At 43.7% G+C, this 19314-nt stretch overlaps 1 protein-coding gene across 1 annotated transcript in view; it reads right to left on the reverse strand.

The window, feature by feature from the left end:
- Positions 1-19314, reverse strand: part of LOC144797888 (extracellular calcium-sensing receptor-like) — a 108575-nt gene that overhangs the window by 53713 nt on the left and 35548 nt on the right. Inside the window, exon 3 of the mRNA XM_078668691.1 lies at positions 13241-14071. Within this exon, the coding sequence (XP_078524817.1) occupies positions 13241-14071 (831 nt within the window). The remainder of the gene's footprint in view (positions 1-13240; positions 14072-19314) is intronic.

The raw sequence follows: 19314 nt of genomic DNA on the forward strand, positions 1-19314 counted from the left end.
GACTGGTTGATTAGTCTTAAGTAGGATTTCAATACCCCAAAGAGCTTACTGACAATTAAACTGAGCACTTGAAATGACTGGATCAGAAAGCTAACAAAGGCAAAATGTGTTTAAAGAAGAGGAATGTTTTCAGAATATTATATTTGTCTTAAAGGCATATGTGGTGCGGTAGAGCAGCGTTCTTAACCTTTTCACTTCCGTGGACCCCGATTTAATATGAATTGGAATCCGGGAACCCAACTGAGTCATTAATAGAAGCCAGTGTCACTGTTCTTAGCAATTTTTATGATTTGAACCTCAAAACACTACTCATTAATACACAACAAAGTGTTTATCAAACAAAAACACAAATCATGATCAGTTGTAATGAGAATTCAATAGAGACAGCCATTGTAGGAACTATAGTCTGTTTGGTGTAGCTACACTGCTTCTACAAATCAACCCTTTCTTACTATTCACCTAATGAGCAAGTCATAGGCTCTGAAAGGTGGATCTTTTAACAACTGAAGACAATGAAGAACTGATAGATAACAGGTTAGGTGAGTATGGAGAGGAAGGGTAGCCTGAAAGCTTTCAGAAAGATAGAGTACAAGGATAAGCTTGAGAAGATGTCCATAAGCAAAAGGTAAAAGAATAACACACTGGAATACCGTCTTGCAGTAAGTGAGAGAAAAAAAGAATGATCTTACATTTCACATGCATACAGACCATAGCTTTGTTACCCCATCCACCAGAACATCATCTAATGTCCTCCAAAACATTTCTTTTATACAGAAAAGCTCACACTCTTGTCTTTGATCCACCCACTCCACCCTCATTATCATATATGAACTCTCCCATGCATGTCAGAACCCATCATGCATATTCTTTTACAGCTGTGCCTAAAAGACTATTTGTTCCTCACCTTTCCTTTCATCTGTCTAAACTGGTTTGCCTGCTGTTACTCCACATCTTCTTCAAATTCTTCTGCCATTGACGTTGTCATATTCTAGAATTTCCAGGTCATTTTACTCTTAACTCTCACTCTATTTCTATCAAGTAGATGAGAATATCCCAAAATCCCCTGATTAAGATAACCCCCTACAAAAAAAACCACATCTAACATATCAACTGCCAATATATTAATATACTAAGGGCCTGATTTAGATCTTGCTGGGACTGGTCCAGCCGTCCCTTTTTTAGTGGTTTTCCCTCTGCCCGACTTGACAGTCTGCCTGTTGATTTAGATGTTGGTGGGTCACTGGAGGGAAGACCCCAGCAGTCCTGTCGCCTCTGTCAGGAATCTTTGCCCATGTCGATGACATCGGAAGCTGCTGGCAGCAGCACTTCAGCCAAGAGTCGGACTGTGCTGAGTATGATATGCCTTCCCATCAAGGCAACTGTGGCTGGATGACCTCCAAACTTGAGTTGTTAGAATTGAAGAAAATGAGGTAAAAACGAACCTTATTTCCTGTTTTCATCTTCTGAGTCTGTCTTGTACCCCATTGTCAAGGCCCCTCCTTTGCTGCTCTGATGTCAGCACACCGCCAATGACTCCACTGACTCCACAGTTGCACTTGTGGGACACCCCCGCGCCGCACGGCCACCAGCTGATGCGTGTGCCCCTCCGCTGTGCGCTGCCTCGCTGCCTGTTTTGCCTGCATTGTGCTTGATTTCTCTTGTCTTTTCCCTTGTTTTGCGCCACCTGTAATTTGTGCTTGTTTTTTTTATCCCCCAGTCTTTTTTGGCCCGTGTTTAGCGTGTTTTGTGAAGAATTTGTGCCTGTTTCGCCGTCCCCTGTCCTGTTTCCCGCCTCCCTCGCCGCCCCCGCTTCCCGCCACCACTTGCGACCCCGCCCCTTTTTTCCTTGTGTTCCCTCCCCGCTCCCGCCTCCCAGCTGACCCGCCCACCCGCGCACTTGGCCTTAAAGGCGACCGTGCGGTACAGGTAAGTGTGACCCACTTGTGGGACACCCCCGCGCCGCACGGCCACCAGCTGATGCGTGTGCCCCTCCGCTGTGCGCTGCCTCGCTGCCTGTTTTGCCTGCATTGTGCTTGATTTCTCTTGTCTTTTCCCTTGTTTTGCGCCACCTGTAATTTGTGCTTGTTTTTTTTATCCCCCAGTCTTTTTTGGCCTGTGTTTAGCGTGTTTTGTGAAGAATTTGTGCCTGTTTCGCCGTCCCCTGTCCTGTTTCCCGCCTCCCTCGCCGCCCCCGCTTCCCGCCACCACTTGCGACCCCGCCCCTTTTTCCTTGTGTTCCCTCCCCGCTCCCGCCTCCCAGCTGACCCGCCCACCCGCGCACGTGGCCTTAAAAGGCGACCGTGCGGTACAGGTAAGTGTGACCCACTTGTGGGACACCCCCGCGCCGCACGGCCACCAGCTGATGCGTGTGCCCCTCCGCTGTGCGCTGCCTCGCTGCCTGTTTTGCCTGCATTGTGCTTGATTTCTCTTGTCTTTTCCCTTGTTTTGCGCCACCTGTAATTTGTGCTTGCTTTTTTATCCCCCAGTCTTTTTTGGCCCGTGTTTAGCGTGTTTTGTGAAGAATTTGTGCCTGTTTCGCCGTCCCCTGTCCTGTTTCCCGCCTCCCTCGCCGCCCCCGCTTCCCGCCACCACTTGCGACCCCGCCCCTTTTTTCCTTGTGTTCCCTCCCCGCTCCCGCCTCCCAGCTGACCCGCCCACCCGCGCACTTCGCCTTAAATGGCGACCGTGCGAACGCGCAGCGGTCACGCGCAGCGGGCGCGCCGATTGTGCGCCGAAGGCGCGCCAAAGGTAAGCCCGTCTGCGCCCGTCCGCGCCTGGACCGCGCCCAGTGCCAGGACCCCTGGCCCCCACCGACGGAAGCCGACCCGACGAACCTACAGCGCCGCCGACCTCATCGCACTCAACACCGGCCGAATCCCAGGATGTCACCGAGCCGCCCCAAAGCACACCCACGGACCCTTCAGCTGCCACGCCTGCAAGTTCACCTGCATCCGGACCTTCCCTGAACCCGCAAAGCCGAACTCCAGCAGCACCCACCTCAAGTGTATCCTGCTCAACACCCGCTCCGTCCACAGACACGCCGTAGAACTCTGGAACCTGCTCGACACCACCACCCCCGACGTTGCCTTCATCACCGAGACCTGGATGAACGCCTCCTCAGCCCCAGACATCGCCATCGCCATCCCAGAGGGCTACAAGATCACCCGGAGGGACCGAAACGCCAACCAGACGGGAGGAGGCATCGCCATCATCCACAGAGACACCATCCGCATCACTACCAACACCGATGACACCCTCACCACCGCTGAACACCTGCACTTCCAGATCCACACCAACCCGAAGACCACCCTCAGAGGCACCCTGATCTACCGACCCCCGGGACCACGCACACGATTCAGCGAGGACATCGCCGACTTCATCAGCCCGCACGCTCTCCCCTCCGCCGACTACATCCTCCTGGGGGACCTCAACTTCCACCTGGAGAACAACAACGACCGCAACACCATCAGCCTGCTCGACAACCTCGACAACCTCGGACTCAAGCAACTGGTGACCACCCCCACCCACCTCGCCGGACACACACTCGACGCCGTCTTCTCATCCAGCAAAGACGTCACCTTCAGCCACGCAACAGGACTCCACTGGACGGACCACAGCTGCGTCCACTTCACCTTCAGAAGAACGACGATCCATCACCACCAGCAACAGGTTGCTCGAAGAAGCTGGAACAAGATCACAGCCGACCAGCTCACTGCTTCCCTGAGCCAGCACCCTCCCGCCAACTCAGCGAACCCCAGCCAGGCCGCCGACAACCTCACGAAATGGATCAACGACTGCGCGGACGAACTCGCCCCTCTGAGAACCCCACCCAGCCGATCCTGCAGCAGAAAAACACCATGGTTCACCGACGAACTCAAGAGCTCCAAGAAGAACTGTCGAGCCCTCGAGAAAGCCTGGAGAAGGGAACCAACGACGGACAACATGAACACCCTCAAGCTCGCCACCCGGAAACACCACCAACTGATCCGCGCCACCAAGAAAAATGCATACAAGGACCGGCTGGACAACAACGCACACAACTGCAAGGAACTCTTCAACATCGTGAAAGAGCTATCCAACCCCAACGCCGGAAACAACGACATCACCCCGTCGCAAGAACTCTGCAACTCCCTCGCGTCCTACTTCCACAACAAGATCACGGACATACACAACAGCTTCAACAACCAACCAACGCAAGCCACAACCGCAACGACGCCACCCACCACCACCCTCCGCACCTGGACCCCGATCAGCACCGAAGACACCATCCGCACCATGAACTCCATCCATTCCGGATCTCCGACTGACCCCTGCCCTCACCACGTCTTCAACAAAGCCGACGCTGTCCTCGCACCCCACCTGCGGGACATCATCAACACCTCCTTCGACTCCGCCACCTTCCCTGAGAGCTGGAAGCACGCCGAACTCAGCGCTCTCCTCAAGAAACCCACAGCAGACCCCACCAACCTCAAGAACTACCGTCCCATCTCGCTCCTCCCGTTCCCGGCCAAAGTCATCGAGAAGACCGTCAACAAACAGCTGGCCGCCTTCCTCGAGACGAATGGATCCCTCGACCCCTCACAGTCCGGCTTCCGAGCAAACCACAGCACCGAGACCGCCCTCATCGCCGCCACCGACGACCTTCGAACCCTGATGGACAACGGAGAAACAGCGGCCCTCATCCTCCTGGACCTCTCCGCGGCTTTCGACACTGTCTGCCACCGCACCCTAATACAGCGCCTCAGCAACATCGGAATCCAGGAGAAGGCACTGGAATGGATCACCTCCTTCCTCGACGGAAGAACACAAAGAGTCCGCCTACCACCGTACAAATCAGAGGCCACCGAAGTCATCTGCGGCGTCCCTCAAGGATCCTCACTGAGCCCCACCCTCTTCAACGTCTACATGAGCCCCCTCGCGGCCATCGCACGCCAACACAACCTCAACATAATCTCCTACGCCGACGACACCCAGCTGATCCTCTCCCTGACCAACGATCCCGCCACCGCCAGAGCCAACCTGCACGAAGGGATGAGAGACGTGGCCGAATGGATGACGACCAGCCGCCTGAAACTGAACTCAGACAAGACGGAGGTCCTCATCCTGGGCTCCACGCCCTCCGCCTGGGACGACTCCTGGTGGCCCCCCGCCCTGGGCACCGCACCCAAACCGACAGACCACGCACGCAACCTGGGCTTCATCCTGGACTCCTCCCTCTCCATGACCAGACAAGTCAACGCCGTCTCCTCGTCATGCTTCAACATCCTGCGCATGCTACGTAAGATCTTCCAGTGGATCCCCACCGAGACGAGGAAGACGGTCACCCAAGCCCTCGTCACCAGCCGTCTGGACTACGGCAACGCCCTCTACGCCGGAACCACTGCAAAACTCCAGAAGAGACTCCAGCGGATCCAGAACGCCTCGGCGAGACTCATCCTCGACATCCCCCGACGCAGCCACATCTCCGGACACCTGAGAGACCTGCACTGGCTCCCGGTCAACAAGAGAATCACCTTCCGACTCCTCACCCACGCACACAAAGCCCTACACGACCAAGGCCCGAGCTACCTCAACAACCGGATCAACTTCTACACTCCCAAGCGCCTCCTCAGATCAACCAACCACGCCCTCGCCGCCGTCCCCCGCATCCGAAGAGCGACAGCAGGAGGAAGATCCTTCTCCCACCTGGCCGCCAAGACCTGGAACTCACTTCCGACCAACCTGCGCCTGACCCAAGACCACCTCTCCTTCAGGAAGAAGCTCAAGACCTGGCTGTTCGAGCAGTAGCGGCACCCCCCCCCCCCCCAGCGCCTTGAGACCCTACGGGTGAGTAGTGCGCTCTACAAATGACCTGATTGATTGATTGATTGATTGATTGACTGACACCCAGACCTCAGGTAACCTACTTGTTCTATCGTCCTATGTATCATGTGTTGAAGACTGCTGTAGGCTTGTGTTGTATGTGTGGCACACAACATGTAACACAAAGGGACATTACACGTTGCCAACATATGATTGCATGCAAACATGACACATATGTGTATATATGTATAAATAAATTGTATTTAACTGTGTACACACCCGTATGAACCTCACTCCATCAGGATTCCACCCACAGCACAACAGGAAACTCTAAATTGGCTCAGGCACAATCCTACTGGCCTGACTGCAATGGAGTGCTATGAGCCAGGTGTAAAGACTGCCACCGCTGCAGTCTTCTGTCTCTAGTTGCAGTATTTAAATATGGCGGGCAGAACACCATCAGCTTGACAGAGTATTTAGGACTGCTGCCCCAGCAAGATGGTGGTAACTCTGCCATGATCTAAATCAGGCCATAAGTATACAGAGGTAATGATATACTTACTATTCCTAACTTCACATCTACTAACCCTGATGACATAGTGGTAGTCAATATTTTGGGTTATGGTTTTTACAGGTCAATGGTCAACCACAATATACTGATACCCTTGTTATCATACATTGGTAAGACTCCAGTCTAGAGGCAGATGGTGAAAATCCCTTCCCCCCCCCTTCCCCTGGTCAACCTGCCATTCTACTTTGCTTCAAGGTGTCCTCCATGTCTAATTGATCTGCATGGTTTATAGATGATTAATGGTACCCCATCATTTTAGGTGTCCAAAGTTGCAAGGGCTGTACCACTGTCTCTTGTGTCTATCTGCCCATGAGGAAAAAGAAGACAAAGGTTTTTAGAAACATTTGAATAACTCAGCTCTGGCCAGTACTCCATATTCGTGTCACAATATTCATTACTTTCAGATTTTTCAAACACATTTTCCTGAGCTCCAGCAGGCATCTGCATACAAAAATAAGCAGGCCAGTTATAAGGGGGGGCATGTAAACAAGCTACCCTACTTTGGTTTCAATGGGACATATTCAAATCAAAATAAGATAACATACTTATCTTGTAGTGTGTTCTCTGTACCATGTTTTGACATCAACTGCACAACTTTGTCATGAAATTCCCATTGAGAGTGCATGAAATTCATGCAGATACATGCAACCTATATCCAAAAGTGGGTCACTTACCTTACTAGCAGATCAAATTAAAAAAAATATAAGCTTGGTGCATTAAACACTATTAAGATATTAAAAGGACCTCTTATTGCCTCTTCCACAAATACGCTTTGCTGTATTGCTTCCTGAACTTGGTCTGTTTATTCACTTTTGTTTTCTTTCTGCACTCTGCTGTTTCTAATACACTCCCACATTGTCCCTATTTTCCTCTCACTTCGCCTCTAACTCTTTGCCAAGAAGGAATGAAACACTAGAGGCAAAGGACTCATTAAATAACTGTGTGCCTACGCAGCTCTGAACTCAATTATGCCAGTTTTCATCCTCCTCCCAAAGGTTGGTGAGGAGGTATGTATCACTGGCAATGTTTTACTCTTCATGTCTGAAAATCAGCTCACCCTACCACCCAAGTAGGTGTGTCCTGACATTGCTACCCTGCACCTATTGTCATCAAGAGATCACCTGAGTGCATCCCACTTGCTGCTACATCCACTGCTCAGCTATCCAAGGGCACTCTTCTTGCCCTGAACAGCACAAGATCCTGAGCTCCAAATAGGTCATCTCTAAGATGCAATTTCAAGTATCCACCATTGAAAGAGTGAAACTCTTGCAGCATCAAGTGATGACATATGAGTGCATACCAGCTCTACTACTAGACCTTTAAAAGTGAATTAATGGCCACTGCTCATATTTCATACTGAGGGAATGTGGTACATTATATAAGACTGGAACTAATATGGGAGAATTAGAAATTGAGGCGAGCACCTTGGCAAAATGTGTCAGTGTGGTTGACTCACAGCTAGCACACCTGCCTCACTTTCTGGTGCTCAGTGGACACAACTATTCCTGAGGTGGCTGCCAAATACACTGAGGAAGTATTCCAGGTTCTGATCTGGAGCAGTGGATCAGTGGTAGCATTTATATTTTACCTGAACTGTTCTGGTTGATCTCTTAGGTGCCACTGCCTGCTTTCTGGGCTTCCAAAAGGTTTGTTGTTATGAACAAAATGTGAAATTAATGTCCTGACATTGAATGACACAAATATTGATTACAAAATGTTGTGTAACAGAAATATTGTGTCACAAATAAGGGCACTTAAAAAATATCATAGAACAGAATATATAAGGTAAGAATACAATATTATTTTTAAAACTACTAAATGAAAATATTTTAGTACTTTCATACTTTTTAGGTTTAGCAATATTAATGCAGTTGTTTTGTTTTATTTAAATATATTTAGCAATTTTTAATGTTTAATCTAAATGTTAAAAAAATTGTATTGGTAATTTATATTGTGGTAGCAAGTTGTTGGATTTGTAGGAAAATATGGTATAAAGTTATTTAAAGTATAGATTATAGTTTTTTATTTAAATTTTTATGCAAATCAAATATTTAATAAATAAATATGCAAACTATTTAATTGAATAATTGGTATTTACATTATTTAGGTGCATTTTGTGATTTTTAACTTATTTTATTTCTTTATACTTTAATTACTAATATCAAATTTACTATTGAGTTTAGGTTTTTAGGGGATGGTGGATGTTATTTGAATAAAAAGTATGTTAATTTTCAAAGAAATTACATATGTGGAGCAATACATTATGTAAAATATTTACTTTAACAATAAATCCCAATTTATATTAGTATAGTAGTGTGTGGTTGGTTTGCAGGGGAATAGGTTTTGAAATGTTTACAAATATTTGCTCCGTTAAGTATTTGTTTGAACATTTAGTAGGAAAATTGTTTAATTGATTATTCGTTTTATGATTTTTGTGTTGTATTTTAACTAATAGTTCATTTGTTGATATATGTGTGTAATGATTAAGTTTGTGAAATTTATTTTAAACATATTAATGGTTTGTTTTATTTAATGACTATGTAAATGTCATGTTTGTGTTATTAATACTTGTTTCCTTTTTTAAAGTGTTTGTGATAATGTTTGTGTAGTATGGAAGAATGTATATTTGTTTTAAACGTATTTTCTTTTTTTAATTCTCAAGTTAGTTTTACTTACATTTTCATCATTTATATACATTACATTTTATTTACTCATTTATTATATTTTCATTTTGAATATGTTGTAATAATTGTGTTTTTCTAGTTATTTTCAAAAATAATAATTACTAGGGAAAATGGTATATGTAAGCCTTCCTAAGTCCTATATTTTCTGTTGTGTAGATTAGAGTAGGGCTAGTATATCTAAACTCTACTAAATCCTCCACTTTCCATGATAGTCCTTGTGTTGGAGTGGAAAAAGTAAACCTAACATGTCCAAAGTCCAATACTGTTCTCTACTGTTGCATATATTGGAGTGGGAATTGTAAATCTTACCCCTCCAAAGTACACCTTTTCCCCTAGTATTGCACACATTGGAGTGGGATTAGTAAATATAACCACCATAAAGTCCACAACATTCCTTGGGTTTGGTTACGCTGGAGTGAGGATAGTAACATCAAAACCCTCCAAATTCCAACACTACTTTTGGTAAAACTTGAAGCTGAGAACCACCTGTGTAACACTAAAGCACAAATAAAAACAAGAAAGAAGTACTCAAACATTTTTGTTGTCCTTGTTCACTATATCTAGATACAATCAATTGAATTTCAAACTGTTTAATAAATTGTGAAAACATAATTATTCTTGTACAGTTAATTAAATAAGTTCCAATCACCATAAAAATAATCTGATTGTATTCTTCAATTTTCTTTTTAGCTTGTCACAAGCAATGCATTCGCTAAGCCAATGTGGTTCGACCCTAAAAAGTACTTTGTCAAGGATCAATTCTAGGTAATATCTTTAGAGAATCACCAGCTCTGGCATGCTAGCTTTTGGGTACCAACATGTACTGCTGTCCCAAGGTCCCTCTATCTTGAGGTAGGAATTTAACAAATTATCATATATCAGTGGAATCCAAAATGTTGCCCAAAGTGCTGTACATAATGTACAATACAATAATATAGATATTGTTATTTATTGGAATGTTGTGTTTATGATAAATAATAATGGTAAACAGGCAATAGTCCATATGGCAGTGAGTATTGAACCAAAATATGCTTGTGCTGGTATTTACAAGGTCTTTTTCTCCCGATAAATTCCAATAAGTTTAACCTGGCATAATTTACCAGAAGTGCTGATTTTATTTCACATGTTAATTAACAGGTACAGACAAATCTTTGCGACACATAATTCGGATGTTTTCTCAGAGGTCAGAATTTTCCAAGACTCATGTAATTGGCCTTGGATGCAGTAGTATCTATTCTACACTCTGTTGCAAAATCAAATATTTTTGAGAGATAGAAAACAAAAATAACAAGCAATGGTAATGGCAACAAGCCTCAGCTCAAAAAACAGAAACGTATGTACTCTTATCCCTTTGGAATTGTAAACACATGGGAATATCTCTGTGGTCTACCCATGCAGAAAGAGAGAACAGGGAGAAAGAGAACAAAAGAGAGGGAAACACAGAAAGGTGAAAGAGGAAAGATGGCAGAGACCGGAGGGGGTGTACTTAGGTGATAGTGCGTGTGTGTGAGAGAGAGAAACAGAGACAGGTAAAGAGATTGAGCAAGACACATTAGTAAGAGTGCAGAGACATATTTACATGTGGTAGGTGTGAGGGTGTGTGTGTGTTGAGAGAGAGAGACAAAACGTGAGTGACAGAGAGAAAGGTGACAACAGACAAACTGTAGGATAAACTTGAGGTATTGCTCTTTAAAACATAGATGGGATCTCACATAAGTCCAGGTGCAGAAACTGTAGAGATGAACATGGGCTTTGTGATGCAGTCCTCTATTTCCACTGTTGCGCAAACACTCTGACACTCTCTGTGCCTCTTCTACAGGAGCAGCATAGTAGAAGCATGGGGAAGGAGTAGGAGACCCTATTTATAAGGGAGTGGCCCAGATGTAGTATTGAAAAAACACCTGGGGTTAGAAAGAACATGCTGAATACTACACTCATATGAAAGTAGGTAGGGAGTATTATTGTTGCTTGGAATGTGTGTGTATGGACCCGGCCATGCATTAGCCATGATAAATAAGGTGTGGCAGGAAGTCTACAAAATGCTCATCAGGTGTTTTGACCACTAGAATGTCTTAGTATTAACATGGGGAAGGCTTAAAAGTGCTCACCTGACACTCTGCTTGTGTTGGAGCTTCCTGGCTGAAGTATGTGGTGGGTTTGGTGGTTCTTCATTTGCATAGAAATAAGTGCCATGGCCCTTGTCAGGAGGACACTGCAGTTTGCACCATCCATTCCCCTTGCTAGTGCTGCCAATGACAGTATCAATTACTAACTATCACACTCTAACAAGTATGACAATTTATACCATTCTATAACCCCAAAACTATAAGAATAAGGTTGGGTGGCTGGTATTATTAATTTTTAATACATATGTAATTAAATAAACAGCTGTTGTTGTGCTCATACCTAAAGCAGGCAGACTTTCATGAGTGCCAGTGCTGACAAGTAATTTTTGGTGCAGAGCACCAGATACCACCAGTTCAACTTAAGCACTGGAGGTAGGGTGGTGGAAAGTGATCCCTGTGCTTGTATAGGAGTCTGATAACAGTATAGGGAGAGTCAGGGAGCTGAAAGGTGCTTCCACAGGAGCAACTCAACATTAACATGGAAGGAAGAGTTGAGGATTTAGGGCCTTATTACGACTGCTGCAGCCCATTTGACCACCGTAGTCATGATGGTGGTCCATGGACCGCCAGACTGGCAGCCACCCACCATATTACAACTTTGGTGGTTGGACTGCCACAGAACCACTGCTACTGCCAGGGAGTTGTGAACCTTGGCAGTTTTTCAGGAGTGTGAGGCTTATAATATTCTGATGGTGCCGCTGTGGCACTGCAAAGCATATTACTAGTTTACTCACCACCACAGTTTTCATGGCAGTGTGACCACCATGAAAAGTGTGGGGGTGAGGAAACTAAGGGGCCCTCCAGGACCCTCATTGCATCTGCACCAGAGGATGCATTCAGGGGGGCACATGGAGTACTCCCCTTTCTGCATGCACCCCCAGTTCCTGCAGGACATGCACTTGAAAGTCCATGCGCTGCATGAAAATGCAACGGTGTTCCTGTTGTGGTGCCTTGCTAACGCTCACATATGAACCATAGCCTGGCACAGCCATGGGTCAGCCACTGCAACACCCCCTGACCTGGATTGTAGTCGCAATCTGGCGGGTGTTCACATTATGGGTTTGGCAGTGATGCAGTGGGGCACCGCGTAATGAAGCCATTAGTCAGCATAAGTTCAGTCAGGGTACCATTCATGTCATAGCAGATAAAACCAACAGTCTCCTTGAGAGCTCAATTCTACCTAGAATAACAAACACAAGAAACAGGAGGAAAGCCATTGAATAAAGATACCTGAGACCAACAACAATGCCATCCAAGGAACTGACCCGAAGCCCATTCTAAGAATTTATATTAAATAATAGGTCCTGTCAACAAACATCTAAAGCTCTATGTAGCAGTGACCTAATACTATTTACTGCAAGTTGTTCATAAACATTGTGCAAGATGTGCACTAACCACGATTGAACATACTGACATTTTAAATAGTCAATATCATTAAGCAGGAGAACAATGTTATTTGCATAGTGCCTACACATTGTAGTTATGTCACTTCTAACAAGTAATTTGATGGTGCTCTACAAAGGCTGAATTGACCCACCTGGAGTACAAACGCATAACCTACATGTCAACTGAGATGTCAGCAACCAGTGAGTAACTCCCTGTTCTATCTTGCCACAAGCTTCTCATAGTATGCCTTCATATTACAGGAAGGGAGTTGGAAAGAGAAAGTGGATACGGGTTTTGCACTGTTTTTAGTGTTTTTTTATTATTACTTAAGTATTTGAGCAATTATGCTAAAATGTATTATTGTATTTCCCAAGTAACTGACTAAAAACCATATTTGCTTAAATGTATATTGGTATTTCTGACACTTTTGTTGCAGAAAAAGGATATAAAAAAAATCTAACTAATTTCAATGCAATACATCATAATTGAGTCACTTTGTTACAGGAAAGTTCACCCACTAGTAAAACTTTAAATGGGGCAATTTTTCTCACCCCTACTTGTATTGCTCACAATGATGTGACACCAAGACCTGTTATCTGTTATCCTTAAAGAGATTGTTATTTTTGAACAGTTGTGAGTAATCAGTTGCTCAGATGTATACTGGTACTCACCTGCCATGGCTGGAAACCAACATTATCAGCACAAGCTCCTTGAATGAAGGGGCCTCCAGTTGACTGGCAGGAGCTCATATCATGCAAAGACAATGCAATGGCATACACCGCATTGTAGATTTTGTACGGAAGAGCAAAACTGGAGACCTCACGGTGGTTTATTAGAAGTGTATCCAATTTTTCTCCACCACTGCATATCTTAGTGTTATTATCCTGTGCACTAGGTGTTCCTGGATCCTGCTGAAACTTACAGCTAAAGGCTTCTTCCCAGAACTCTCGAAGGAACATATTATCGAGGGAGCTTGATGGGTAGAGGTTGCTGAGATACTCTTTAAAGTGAGGCATCTCTTCACTGTAGATGTCAAATCCAATGCTGCCAGTGAGAATTTCAGAATATTTTTCATCAGACAGGAAAGCCATTGTTGACCAACCCTCAGTGGCAATAAACGTTTTCCCAGCCACACGTTGTCTCAACATCTCATTGAGCACCACCACCAAATTAATTCCATTAGAAAAGATAACAATGGCATTTGCTGTTGCACGTTTTATCACTTGAACAATGTGAAAGGCGTTCTTGTCAGCTCTTGTTGTGAGGATATTCTCAGAAAAAGCAACACAAATACCTGCCTTAAAAAGTTCTTCCTGCAGTATATGAATTCCCTGTTGGCCATACTCATCATCATCAGCTAGAAGACCCACCCAAGTCCATCCAAAATGTATCACAAGTTCTACCAATCCACGGGATTGGAAATCGTCACTTGGGATGGTACGGAAGAATGAAGGGAACTGGTTTCGGTCACTGAGGAGTGGACTTGATGCTGAATAACTGATCTAAAAGAATAATTAACAAGTTTTTGCCAAGGATTTGGGAAAATCAGTACATGAAGTGTGAGATTCAGCTATTATTTCTAAGATGAAACAAACTATTTTTCTAAATTAAGCACTGGATATATTGCTTTATCCAATATGAAGTATACAAAACATAACCATCAACTTTACATAAGAACTGAGCAGATTTAACAATGTGCGTCTTGTGCCAAAACTGCAAGACAGCTGTCCTGTAGAAACATATGTCAAAAATATAGTTTAAAGTGTGTTTAAGCTGCCATAATCCATGGTAGACAGTAATTTCACTCTGTACAAAGTCCAATTAGTTACATTTTCTTACCAGAAAATGAGGTAACCATTTGAAAAATCCCAAAAGGTTTCCTATGCTTCAGGACAGTTTCTCTAAACATCAATCCAACAGTCTAGAACTTGCAAGAACAGTCCCAACAACTTCAAAGTAGGTCCATCTAACCACACTAGTTCCTGGGATCCTTCTGCATCAGCGTCAGCTCACTTTGTCCAACTGTTTTCTGTAAATGACTAGTGAATTAATCCAGCTAAAGGTTATACATTCTCTTCTGATACATCTACATCAAAGTGATGCATTTCCTCTTCCATAGATAGTATTTTGGCAAATGTTTTCTGAAGGTCCTTCTCATCCTAAAAAAACAAAATGGCAGTTTCGATGTTTTCTTTTTGTGATCTCTTGCTCACTCCCTAAACTACTTCTATAGTTGATCCAGTTATTCCCATATGAGTAAAATACAATTTTGACCTCCAATGCCCTCTTAGCTATTGCTATTATTCAGTGTTTACCTCAGCTGGTCAGAGGAAGCCCTCCCCATTCAAAACACCATTCATGGACATATGAAGCTTTGAGATAAGATCTGTTTCTTGCCATTTTATCTGACTGAAGTCAGTGTTAATATTTAATTTTAAAATATGTAATAACTTATTTTGAGCTTACATTCAAAATTGGTTGCTACATATTTTATAATTAAATGATACATATGTACAATGGTTGGATATTTTATAAAGTTACGTTATGTGTATTTATATTTTCACTATTTTAAGAAACGTAATTTAATTTAACGTTATTTCCTGTGGGGTATCATTTTAAGACCCTTCCTCCATTATTGTCTTTGGGAGGGAGTTGCAGTACCAGTGGTTGGTCATGTGAAGTGCTAGACTTAATGCAACATTGTAAGTTACTACAAAAGTGCCGTTTGTGAATACAGAAAAGTAGTAAACGTACTCGAGCATGTAAAGATACTCAAAAGTGCCATCGGTGAATACGGCCTCAAAGTTTTTACTTTAAATGTGCCATAAATGACACTTTGGCAAGCTGGCTGTAATTGTGAGTGAACGTATTGTGCAGTTGCACAAAAAAAATGGAATAGATTGATGTAGGGAACACTTTCCCCACTTGCATCTAAAATGTATTGATAGCTCAAAAACAGGGTGTATGCAGCAGGCTGAATAGACTGTCTTAAAAAAGTATAACATGGAAAAAAATACCATAAACCACTAACTTCTCTTAAGAATACAGTACAACATTTACATTTCTCCACATACATAAACTAGTAAAATAAAATCTGTTGGATTTTTAGAATTTAGCTGCAATCTTTGACAAACAGCTGATTCACATATCCAGCTGGCATCCAGCTGATCTCCCATCACCTGCAATTTTCACAATGCATCTGGGAAGTTGACTTCTCCTACCTGGCCGCCAAGACCTGGAACTCCCTCCCGACCGACCTGCGCCTGACCCAAGACCACCTCTCCTTCAGGAAGAAGCTGAAGACCTGGCTGTTCGAGCAGTAGCGGCACCCCCCCCCCCCCCCCCAGCGCCTTGAGACCCTACGGGTAGGTAGCGCGCTTTACAAGTGGTAATGATTGATTGATTGATTGACAAGGCCAGATGCTTAGCCAGGAGAAGGGTGGGAACAGCCTCCTAGGTTTCCAGATCACATTTCTCAATGAATGACACCTGCATACTTAGGGCCAGATGTACAAACATTAGGATTACCGATTCCCTAATCACAGTTCTCTCTGAATCACAATTAAGAAATCAGCATTCCTGAAGTATGGAAGTTTTTGAGCTTCATTTATGGATACCTTGTGGGTTGCAAATTGACCTACCTCATGAAAATTAATGAGGTAGGTAACAGTTTACAACCAATTGGGAGTTACAGCCAATGGAGGGACAGTGGCCTGCTGAGGTCAGAAGACCACGATGATACTTTTTATTTTTATATTTTAAATGAAGACCGTTTTCCTTAAAGGAAAATGGGATGCATTCAAAAAGGAAAAAAATTAGATCTTGAAGTTTTACTTTTTAGGAGTAGGCAGTGGTCTGTGGGACCACTGGGTGCTCAATACATATTTGTATTTACATTTTCAAAAGGGAAGGGGTTCTTTAGGGAGCCCTTCTCCTTTACAAATAGGTTACCACTGGTTTTAAACTGGTTGTAAAGTATTCCTGTATTGTGACCGGAATTCGATTTCAGAAAAGTAATACATACCATATCATTAGTTATTTGGAAAAGATGCTCGAATCGCAAGTGCAAAATGCTATTTGGTATCAAATTGCATTTTGTATTTTGTACAGTTGAAACAGCACTTTTCTGATCATAGGAGAAAACTTTGGATAACTGGTCCTATGTTCTCTTGAGAAGAGAGACCCACTTTAAAAAAATGGTGCCAAATACAGAACAGAGGAAGAACAGCTGGAGCCTGGGAACTGAAAATGGCATTTGAAACTCCTTTGAGTAATTGGGCTAACCTTCGGAATTGCTGAGTGAGAGAGGAGGTGAGTAGAGAACCTTTTTGGTTTTTGTTGCGAAAAGGACTTTGTGTTCTGTTTTAAATATTGGCTCCTTTATAATTACAAACAAGCAAAAAGATTTAGCAATCTGAGGAAAAGAAACTTACTTCAACAAGACACCTTGCACTCACTAAGCTTATCAGAATTAGGCTGAAGGGAAGGAGAAATACCTTCAAAAAGCACAAACACTTTGAACCAAAAATGTTTATCTTTTAGGTGAAAAGAGACTAATGCTTCAAGGTCATAAAAGATCACAAATGAAGAGGCATGACTTGTGGCAAATCTAGAGGAAGAAGAAAACAAGAAGTGGTGCAAAAAGGAACTGTCTACCACATCCAAAAAGTACTCATAATTCGAAAACTGTTCAGTTTTACTTGGAAACAAATAAATTTTTTAGAAGCACCCTCACCCACCAATCTAGTTGGTGTCATGCTTCATCATGGGGTTCCCACCTAGGACGCCGAGTGCATCCCAGATGTGCTTTGATGCCTGATTACAGCAAAGCAGGTGTTTGTAGTGCTGAATAGTGAAAAGTGAATTTTCTTAAACAAGGCTGGAGAGAAGATTTCTTTAATAATGGGGTCCTAGGACAAGGTTAAAAAGAATAAAGTTGGATGTTTATGTGATTAAATTGATCTCATACATCCGTGGGTTGGTCTACATGTTTCAGCCATTGTCACTAAATTGCAAGGCTTTCTTCAGGACCAGAGAGATAGAGTGGCGTGGAAAAAAGGGCTTTCTAGTGGTGCAAGTACACATGCTAAGGTGTACTTCTTAATAGAGGGTGAACCGAGAACTCATTTTTTTACTTAGTACGATGTATTTGCAAACGAAAATTGGTACATCCATTGGAAATAAACATAATGTTAACTCAATTGGACGCAGCATCTGTTCCTTTACATCCATCCATTCAGTGTCATTCAGTGTCATTCAACCATTAAACAGATGCCAAGATAATATCAATCTGTATCTCACTAATGAAAATGCTTTGATTTTTCATCAATTTGCCTTTTTTAAGTGCCTTCTTGCCAATGAGTCGAAAACCATGCACATGCATATGTTTCATTCAATGTGAATATACATTGTATATTTAAATAATGTTTGATTAAATCAAAATTGTTTATGAGTATAAAATGAAATGTTTTCCTGATGACTAAAACCACTGTGTATAAGGAATGTGTAAACAATTGATTAATATGAACAATTCAAATTTGTGTATGATATGTATGTATGGATGGAAGGATGAATGCAGAGTGTTACATATGTTCACTTTAGTGTGATGACATGTATATATTGAACCATTTTTAAGAAAAAGATTAAATACTAAATATTTTTTGCATTTTCTAATTTTGAGTGTCAGATTTTCTCTCTTAGATGTTTTACATTATGGTTATTTAAATATGTTGTGAAGTTGCCCTAGGAATTTCACAGTATACTTAAATGCTACCCACATACAGCAATACAGGGTTGCTATTATCATTTTAACCAATGTCTATTGAGACACCTGCAAAAGTGAACCCATAGGGTCCGATTCCAATGTCGGACGGACCTGAGTCCACCCGACATCGGTCAGGAACCGTCACCGACCGACCTTCTGTCATCAGTTACGGCCCTGCAAATACGATGTGACCGAACCCTGTTTGGTTGCACTCATATGTTTCACAATGGGAGCATGCATTCCAAGTGGATTACATACCGCATTGTGAAATGGAGGGGTGCCGGTCATCCCTGCACCCTGTGGCCTGCACCCCAAGGTGCCTGCCATCGGGTGCAGGGATCAACAGAGGGGCACCATAGGTGCCCCCAGGCCACCATTCGGCGGCCTTGTACTCATGGGGGCCCTACTGGGGGCCCCCAAAGATAGTTTCTGACTGCTATTGTACCACCTCTGTCATAAAAAAGCGGCCGGGGGAGTACTGAAGGATTTCCGGATGGCAGGCGGGCTCTCTGAACCTGTCGTAAGCCATCCGGAAATCCAAGTCGAATTCCTTTCCGACCGAGCCCATCGGAATGGCTCAGTCAGAAAGGAATCTGGCTGGCACATTCCGATGTGGGGGGAAGGGCTCCGACCGTCGTTCAGAGCCCTTCCGTCTAAAATCAGAATCTGGCCCTAAGTGTTGAATATGCAACTGACAGTACTTTTGCATACCAAGTTAAAAAACCTATAGCACTGGCCTATGTCCCAGTAACTGAGGTAGCAGAACACTCTAACATCCTAATAGAAAGCCCCAACTATAAAAGAAATGAAAAAAAACTAAGCCCACGTTTAGATTACTTTGAAGATACCTGGTTGGGAAGATTCCATGGATCATGGCACCGAAGACTACCTAAATTTGTGTACCTCAGTACACTAAACAAACAAGTCAAAATTAACAATGCTGTTGAAGGATGGCAAAATGCCTTCCAAGTAAAAACAGGC

The sequence above is a fragment of the Lissotriton helveticus genome, chromosome 12 (genome assembly GCF_964261635.1).
Source record: "Lissotriton helveticus chromosome 12, aLisHel1.1, whole genome shotgun sequence".
In the NCBI taxonomy this organism is placed as follows: domain Eukaryota; kingdom Metazoa; phylum Chordata; class Amphibia; order Caudata; family Salamandridae; genus Lissotriton; species Lissotriton helveticus.